Genomic DNA, 9,452 nt, shown 5'->3' with positions numbered 1-9,452 from the left:
GAAAAAAAAGAAAAAAAAAGAAAAAGGGGGAAAAACAAAAAAAACAACAACAGTCTATGGGCTCGTCCTGCGAGTTGAAGACTGTGACCTAGGTTTTAAAGTGGAGAAAGTCAAACGTCTGAAGAAGTGCTCCCTTCGGCGTCCAGGTTGTGGAGATGGTCTCTACTGTAACTGGTGCACTGGAAAAGCACTGATAGAGCCGTGCAGCGGCCTTTTATTACCTGAATGGCGTCATCAGGGCCCCTGCTGAGAGTGCCTGGCTTTGGCCAATGTCCGCGCTTTGTTTTGATTCAAAACTCAGGTTTGCACCTAGGTGTGAATCACGGGGTCAGTGGCGCCGTCTTCAAACGGTCAGCCAACTCTGGCTCAGGCTTTTGGAGGGACATGTAGGCCTCCCTATTGTTCTAATCAGAGCACATGGTCAGGTCCCAACATCCCCCCTTTGATCTGAAGAATGGGGTGCTGGCCACAGTCTTTAGAGCAACTTTAGGGTCGAGTAGTCCATGTGTTGAAGGCGGTAATCCTTGCGGTCTTTTCCTATCCTGTTTGGTGTATAGGTGGGGTTAAAAGTTCACAGCTCAGGGTACATAGAGGCTATCATGTCTGGGCAGAGCCGAGGCATGGTCTAGGCAGAGACGTCTAAATAGTACTGACAAACTAGTAAATGATTACATCAACACATAATCAAACTCATATCGAAGAAAAAACAAAACAAAAACAAACACAAGGTGAAAGGAGAGAAAGGAAAAGGGGAAAGATAGGATGAGTGAGGAGAGGTAGCTTGTGTTCAGTGAGTTGGTTTTGTGTTGGGAGGTGGTGTGATGAAGAGGAGCAAATCCAGTTTAGCCTGGAGTTTCTGAATGTACTTATACATTACGTGAGCTGCAATAGCCGTGATGATCCAACCACTAAGTAAGAGCCCGAGAGCGACCAAGCTAATGGGGTTCTCCACGTAGGGTGGAGACTGGCTCCCATGCCTAGCAAATGAGGTGGTGAGTCCTGCTGGTTTTAAGCTGAACTTGACCACTTTGGTCCCTTCAACCAGGAGCTGCTGGTGTAGGGAGATATCAATACTGAGGTTATGACCCTTGAATGCATCAAGGATCTCGATGTCTACTTCATGACGCTCAGAGTCAAGGTGGTGAAGAACGACATCATCAATGTGGACCGTGGCTCCTTGGGGAACCTTCAAAAACATAGTTTGATTTGGTAGGGTCAACTTAGTGGCAGTATCATGGCGGTCATAGGTTAACAGGGCTTCGGTGGCAGCTGTGTTGACAAGCCACCGGTTACCAGCTCGCTCTACTCTTGTCTCAACTTCCTCTGTCTTTGGGGACATACTGCCTTGGCATTTCTGTTCTGGGGAGTCGGCTCTGAGGCCACAGAGGTATTTATTTACATCTCTAATGAATGGGTTGCTTGGGCAGACCCAGTGGATGTCCTTAGTTTTGGTGCATGCATTTAGGTTTGGGATGAGGTAGAGTGAAGGGTCCTCATCATGATAGGCTAGTATGGATGGTGTTTCAAGGCGCACATGTGTGTCGTGCTGCCAAAAACCGACGTTCAAAACCGATTTCAACCTGTACACGTTTTGCCGTTCAATGACAGGTAGGTTTAAAACAAAGCAAATCTCTAAATTCTGAGGATCTACAGAAATTGGGATTGCGCTTCCTAGGTTAAATGCAAGGTGCACCTGAGAAGTACGTACAACAGTGGGAGTAGCCGATTGGAGGATCCGTTTTCACGAGGTCTAAGGAGACCAGGTAGGCTGGAATTCTCCCTCCACTTAAGCTATTCACGGAGGAACTGACCTCTCTGATGAGGTCCTGCATGAGGTCTCTGATGACCCGTACGTACGTGATGTCTTCTCTCACTACTTCTTTTAGGTTTTCTATAGCATGCAAGGTATTGTTGAGTATGGCAGAGTGGAGGTTAACGGTTAGGATGGTACCCTTAACCGTTTGATCTAGGTTTCGCAGTTGTCCTTGTTGGAGGAGAAGTTTCTGTTGGATCTCTGGCATTTCCTCATCGAGTTCGTTTAGATGTTTACGTAACGCACCGATACTAATAGAGTTTGTGGCTGAGACACCGATCGAGAATAAGGAACCAATAGCTGATGCTGCAGCAATTAAACCACCGAGAAACCTCTTGGGTCTTTTGTTACCGCTGAGGTCTTCCTCAGTAACTAAGAATTTTTGCAACTGTTCAAGAATGTTTACAGTTGTCTGTTTAGCATGCTCAATTGTGTCTTGGGTCTGGAGTCCGCTCAGCCTTCCCTCAGTCAGACGTGGGGGTAGACGAATGTGTTTACGATAAACATCCCAGGGGTCTAGGCGCACATAGACCCTCTGGGTGTAGAGGCTGCAACGAGTGATCAGGAGTCCAGGGGTGTTTTGGAGGACGATGCCAGTTGGGGGACCGGGTTCAAACAACTCAATTGTTTGGGAGACTGGCAGGCGGAGGAGGAGGCCAAGGATCCAAAGGAAGTTCATCCTGAAACAGACAGGCTTTAATTATTATGGGGAGATGGGTTGACGTATTTAGGGAGTTAGTGCATGCCAATGGGTGAGTGGGGGGCATGCAGCTATTCTATTTGTCATTAGTCTGCGTCCTCATTGCTCTGGGGTTGAGGCGGTTCCCCCCTCGTTGGGGAGGGGACCGCTGCAACTCCTGAGATGTTGGACGGCTTATAGGGCTTAATCTGGTTGGCATGGACCCATTTGTACACTGGAGGCCGCCTGGGTTTCGAGATTCTGATACGATAGGCTACTGGGGACAGCTTTCCTACCACCTCGAAGGGGCCTGACCAACGGGGAAGGAATTTCCGAGGGGTTCCTGCCGGTTGGATGAACTGAAAATAAAAGATCTTGTCGCCTACTTCATATTCACGGTTGGAGGTTTTCTTATCGTAGTAGGATTTTGACCCTTTTGCACTGGCTTCCAGGTTTCCCTGGGCGAATGCAAATGTGGCCTGAAGGTGTTCACGCAGATCGGATATGTACTGATGTGCGGTGTAAGCGGTGGCCACACTGACATCCTCCGGGTGGTACAAGAGGTGCAGTGGGAGTGTCATTTGTCGCCCAGTCATCATTTCGAAGGGTGTGACCCCTGTCGTGCGGTGCGGAGTGGCTCTGATGGCCATCAGTACCAATGGAAGTTTCACGTCCCAATCCTTACCATTGCTGCTCACATACTTCTTTAGCATGTGAACAATGGTACGGTTGGCTCGCTCAACTTGACCAGATGATTGGGGATGGTGTGAAATATGGAATTTCACTTCAACACCCAGGATGCCATAGAGGGCGGTCATGACACTGGAAGTGAAGTGAGTACCGCGGTCTGAGTCAACAGACAAAGGAAGTCCCCAGCGACTGAACACGTGGTTCAGCAGCAGGATGGCAGTCGTGACGGCCGTGTCGTTTGGTGCAGGAAGGCATTCCACCCACTTGGTGAATGCACAGGTGACCGTAAGGAGGTATTTGTTACCTCTGGAGGATTTGGGGACTGGTCCGATCCAATCAACTTGGATGTTGGACCATGGAAAAGTGACCCCCCTTCCCTGGAGCGGCGCTCGGTTTAAGGGTTGGGTCGGCTGAAATTGGCAACAAGTGAGGCACCCCTGTACATATGCTTTGGTGTCGTGAACCATTGATGGCCAGTATACAACCTGCTGAAGGGTGTCAAGGGTGGCTTTGTAGCCACGGTGGCCGCCAACAGGTGCGTCATGGGCGTGAGATAGCATCACCCCCCTATGGTTAGTCGGGACGACCCATCTCATCTGTCCCTGCCCGTTATGACTATACACCAGCAAATCTCTCTCCAGCCTTAAGTGTGGTAAGGCCTTACGGAGAGCTTGCACCTCTTTAGGTTCATTGACTGCGGCAGGTGGGGTTCCCTGTGGGGGTGAGTTCGTCACAACCTGTCGAATGATTTGGATAGACGGGTCCTGTTCCTGCATGGAGACCAGATCTGCATCTCCAGGTTTTCGGCCCAGGTGCAACGTCTGTTCGCCAACCTGGGGGTTTTTGCGTTGTTCCCTAGCCTGTCGACGAGTAACAGCGTTTACCACACAAGTCTGAGAGGTCGGAAGCCACTCACTCTGAAACTCCCATGGCGTACCCTGCTCTGCACCTAACTTGGCTAGGCGGTCGGCTTCGTCGTTTCCGTCTTTGTCCGGACCTGAGGTTTGAGAGTGACCTTTCACCTTTTTCCAGTACACCACCATACCTCGGTCCGTCACAAGTCGGTCACAGGCCAGGAAGAGTTCAGAGTGTTTGACCTCCTTGTTTCTGGCATTTTTCATACCATTCACTTTCCACATGGGGAAATGAGAGACAAAACTATGGCGGGCGTAGTTGGAGTCAGAGCAGATTACTAGTTGTGTTACGGCCAGCTTCGCCGCTTGCTGGAGGGTGATGAGGATAGCGGCGACTTCTGCATATTGACTAGTTTTGGGGCCTAATTGGTAGTGGTCAGGTTCATGGACGGTACGATTGACCCAGAAAATACCGACCCCCGCTTGGAGTTGACTTGCATGGTGGAACGAGCACCCGTCCACAAAGACCCACGGGAGGTTTTGGCAGACATTTTCTTCAAAATATCTGTGGTTTGAGGGAAGTGATGGGGTGACAGCAGGTAGAGGCGACACGCTTGATTGTTCCTCACCGTTACAATGTTGACATTCAGCCAAGCCCCGGCCTAGTGCCATCTTTTGATTTTGGGCATATTTCACCTCAATGTCATAACCTTGTAAGGCCATCATCCATGAGGCGATGCGGCTGTTTGACACACGCCCCTCTCTCAACCTCTGGCTGTTTAGAAACGTCACCGGTTGGTGACAAGTGTCAATAATTACCTTCTGACCTCCAATGTAGCTGCGGAAGTGTTCCACAGCCCAGATTGTTGCCAGGAGTGCCTTTTCACAGTCAGAGAACTTAATCTCCACACTGCTAAGGGGTCTGCTGGCGAAGGCGACGACGCGTTTGTCGGTGTCGTACTGTTGGGTCAGCGCAGCGCTCAGAGACTGGAGGGAAAAACCAGCCTCAAGATGGAATTCTTTATCTTTGTCTGGGTAGGCCAGACACGGAGCAGAACTAAGTTTTTCCTTCATTTGCCGGAAGGACTGTTCTTGGGGTTCTCCCCATTCAAAGGGCTGATCTTTCCGAAGAAGCTCAGTGAGTGGTCTGGCTATCTCGGCGTAGTCCGCGATGAACTGCCGAGAGTAGTTACAGACCCCCAGAAAGCTCCTGAGTTCTGAAATGTTCGAGGGGGCTTTGATGTTTTGAACAGCTTGAACCCTGCTTGACTGAGGTTCAATGCCGTCCGGACCAACAGTCAGACCCACGTATTGGACCTTAGTACGACACCACTGTCCCTTGGCAATTGCCAGTTTGGCTCCAGCCGCAGAAAGCTGTGACAACACATGACGGAGCTCCTCCAGATGTTTCTCAAAGGTCTGGCTCCTCATAAGGATGTCATCCACATAGATGAGGTTCCCGCGGGCAGCGGCGTCACTCATCGCCTTGTGGAGAAAGATGTTAAACTCTGCTGGCGAGTTAGCATACCCGAATGGGCAGCGGTTCCAAGTGTACTGGCGGTTGCCAAAGGAGAAAGCCAACTTGTATTGGTCGGTGGGATCGACCCTCATGGTCCAGAAACCATTTGAGATGTCCACGGTGGAGAAGAAACTGGCCCCTTTGACCTTGGCCAGCTCCTGGTCAAGGTGGATCATGGGCCAGCGAGAAAGTGGGACCTGTTTATTCAGTGGTCTATAGTCGATGGTCAGACGCCATTTTCCGGTGGGTTTTAACACCGGCCAGATGGGGGAGTTGTAAGTGGAGTTACACTCCCTGATGATCTCCTTTTTCAGGAGCGTGTCAAGTATCTCCTGGATGGACTCATACGCTGCTAAAGGGATCTTATATTGGCGTACAAAGGTTGGCGGTGCGCTTGGATCAGTCGGGATACGCACCGTGTGGAGGTCGGTGACCCCACAGTCATTAGAATCTCTGGAGAACATGGGGTAAAACTCACGAAATAGCCTTCGGAGGGCTTCTTTCTGCTCTTCTGTTGTGAGAGCGTCAGCTTTTGAGAGCTGTTGCTCTATTTCTGACTCAAAGCCTGGGTGAGGTTCTCCCGAGAGGGAGCGGGCTTCTTCATTGCCACTCGGGGCAGTGTCTTCAGGTTGAGTAGTGAGTGAGTATACCACCATATCACCTTTGTTTTCAAGAGTGGCGCCACAGATGATGTCATCAGGTAATAACTCATCGCGTGCCACAGTGATCATCCTGGTCGGGAAAGTGAGAAGGACGTTAGAAGGATGGTCCGTAGTTAGGGATGGGGGCAGCTCCCCTATCACGGGTACGGTGAGTTCGAAGTCATGGAAAGAACTATCGACCAACATCCCTAAAGGTTGTTGGGCCGGTATTTGAACCGGGACGTGTGTTGAGTTTTGGACAAGCAAGTAAGTGGACCGATTCAAGGAGTGGCGTGCCGCAGACCGTTAGGTTCAGCTCCCAGAAATGGGGTAAAGGTTGGAAGAACGCCTGTGAGCCAGGTATTCTTTGTCCTTTAAGGATGATAAGTCGGATGGGGGCGCCAGCCGTCCGCGGCGGAACGGTGACGTTGACCTCACTCGCTACCTGACAGGCTTGTGGGATGGTCTGCCCAGACCGCATGTGTTGTGGGTCGGCAGTCAGAGGATGGTTCTCTGCATTGCTCTGGGACCACAGGACCTGGTTGACTGTGTCCAACCGGCCGCCAAGTCTGACCAAGAGGTCGGCTCCCACAAGGAATGCTGGTTGGAGTTTTGGGACGACACTCACGAAGTGATTAAGTTGTCGTTTCCCAATCCTCACCGAGAGGATACACACTCCTATGGCTTTTAAAGGAGTTTGTGGGGATCCTGCTGAGAGAAGACGGTGACTGCGCTGCACGAAAGTCGGGGGGAGTTCCCGTTGGCATAAGGATTCATACATGGTTTGGCTCACGGCGGATTTCTCCGACCAGAGCGCCACCAATGCATCTGGGACCAGGACGTTATCCAAGTAGACGCCTCCATCTACCCAGGGGCAGTACAAGGATGCATTTTCATTCTTCAAGGAGCACAGGAATGACTCATGGTTACACGAAAGGGTTTGGTTGTCAAGAGTGTTGGACTTGAGGGCTGGGAAAGGTGAAAGCACTGGCAAGGAGCTGTCAGTGGTTTGGATGGAGGCGACGTGTCTGTCGTGAACCAATGGGCCTAAGGAAGACTGGAGGGGTATGGGAACCTCGACCTGAGCCCAGATGTGTCCTTGATGACAGTCGATGAGAGGAACCAAGCGGTCCAACAGATCTTGACCAACCAGCAGGGGTTCTGTGTCGATGGCACAGATGTACAAGGGGTGTACCAAAGTCATTTCCTGAAATGTTATGCTAATCCACACCCGCTGGGTGATGGGTGACTTGTCTTGTGTGTAGCTGGTGATGCTAACATTGCAAGTTTCAATGGAAGGTGGTTTGCCAAGGGAGAGCATTGCTCTGGCGACCTCTGCAAACAAGTCAGAATTTATGAGACTTATCTCAGAACCAGAGTCGAGTAGAGCAAGGGAGCTGATGCAGCCTCCCATTACTACCGACGTATATATGCGGCGAGCGTTACCGTTGCGGACCAGGTCGCCTAAAAAGGTCAGGGGAGCAGGGTGTCTGTCAGTTGTGTGTGCAGGGAGCTCAGGGAGTGCCCTGGATCCTGTTGGTCCTCTTCCCCAACCCACAAAGTAAACTTTGGCGGTGGGGGAAGAGGGCGCCTGGTCTAGTCATGCCGATGGCTGTTTGGCATCAGGCTTTTTTGGTGACTCTGGTTGGGTTGGCAGGTGGCTGGACCTGTCCATTCCCCGCATTGTCTCGGTCACGCACTTCCGAATGAAGTCTTCCATGCTTTGCTGTTGGTAGTTCTCATTTTTGAAAGAGTTTGGGGTCCTATCGCCAAATCTCCCACCCTGCTTGTGGTTTTGTTCAAACCAGACTTTCCTATTTGTTTGAAAGGAGTCGGGTTGTCGTGGTTTTCCCTGATTCTGGAAGCGATTAGGGCCATCATTCCTTTGGTTCTGGCGCCCGCCCTGTTGGCGGAACGGTTGCCGGGGTTGGGGATTTGACCGGGCATGTGTGTTAATACGAGGCTTCTCGTGGCCTTCGAGTGTCAACTCTGCATGCTTCGGTGCCTGTATCTCCAAGACTCTGGCACCGTGGTCCGGTGTCCTACCTGGGCGCACGCGAGTTTCCCATGCTAGCTGCGCATACCTCCTAATCTCCTGCATGGTCAGATTGCTAGCACGACAGTGCATAGTCACATCATAACGTATACTTTCGTGTAGGTTATGGAGGAAAAGGGACTTGAAAGCATGATCTTCTTCTAAGCCAGGCGCGTTGCGCCCTTGAAAGTACGCCGCCCGAAGACGCCTATAATATTCTTTTGGTGGCTCAAGTTTCTTCTGCATGATAGCAAAGGCACCAAGAGTGGCTGAAGCCTGATCAGTGAACTGGGAGTACTCCTCCCGCAGAGCTTGACAGAGCGCTAAGTAGCGGTCTCTGATTGCCGGCGGGAGTGTCTCCATGAAGACATGGACGCTCCTAGACGTGGTCTTCCAGATTAGGCGGAGCTTCTCTCTGGCAGACGCGTGGGGTAAGTCGAGGAGGCAGCGTTCTACCTCTCTCAGATAGTCCTCGATCGTTGACTCCCGGTTTCCAGGGTCAAAGCGCTCTATGTCCCTTGCTAGGGACTCAAGCTGACGGGTGCGCATGCCTTGTTCCCGGTGGGGGCCGGCATCATCGGAATCCTCTGAGGTTTGCTGGTACCTTGTCTCAGGATAAGAAGAGCGGGTCCCCTCCTTTCGCGATGCATGGCGAACCTGTGGAGTGAACTCAAGGTGAGGGCGTGGGCCACGCCATGCATATGACTCATCACCAAGTGAGGGCTCAAAGTCCCGATCTTCGCTCAAAAGCTGGGGGTGATGCCGAGGTCTTATCGAAGTGGATGTTCTTCTCCCCTCAGAAGGAGTAAAGGAGCGTTGGCGAACGGATTGGGATGCGCCCTGTGGATAAGGCGCTTCTATGCTCTTATCATAGGTCACCGAAGGAGGGTACTGATCAAGTGTGGTATAACCAGACACAGTTTCAGGGAACGTTGGTTCTCTGTTGTCTATCCTCCGGCCAGTTGGTGTGGTTTGTCGGACATTGTCAAGCTCCCTACGTAAGGCTGCTTCCCGTGCTTGGGAAATTACGAGCTCAGCCCGCAGCTCGTCCACTGAGGGCTCTGTGGGTTTTTGCTTACCTGTGTCCTTGGGGCCAGGGTCTGTCTCTGGCTCAGAATCAGAATCAAGCAGGTCGGCGCCTGACGTTCTGTGACTCTGAGCTTCTCTAATCGTTGTGCCCGCTTCACATTTTGCGGCCTGGAGTCGAAGCTGCAACTCCTG

General features: G+C 51.5%; 1 protein-coding gene across 1 annotated transcript; it reads right to left on the bottom strand.

The window, feature by feature from the left end:
* Positions 1–787: 787 nt before the first annotated feature.
* On the bottom strand, positions 788–8,777 carry LOC146960443 (protein NYNRIN-like). Its single transcript, XM_085772376.1, has 3 exons — positions 8,425–8,777; positions 3,390–5,297; positions 788–977 (listed from the first exon to the last, which is right to left on the bottom strand). Exons 1-3 carry the CDS (start codon positions 8,592–8,594, stop codon positions 788–790), a joined length of 2,268 nt encoding a protein of 755 aa, XP_085628502.1. The 5' UTR covers positions 8,595–8,777.
* Between the last annotated feature and the right edge of the window lie 675 nt (positions 8,778–9,452).

Source organism: Trachurus japonicus, unplaced genomic scaffold (genome assembly GCF_045865225.1).
Source record: "Trachurus japonicus isolate A0001 unplaced genomic scaffold, Traja_1.0 AP030359.1".
Taxonomy (NCBI): Eukaryota; Metazoa; Chordata; class Actinopteri; order Carangiformes; family Carangidae; genus Trachurus; species Trachurus japonicus.
This window is presented reverse-complemented; position numbering and strand designations above follow the sequence as displayed.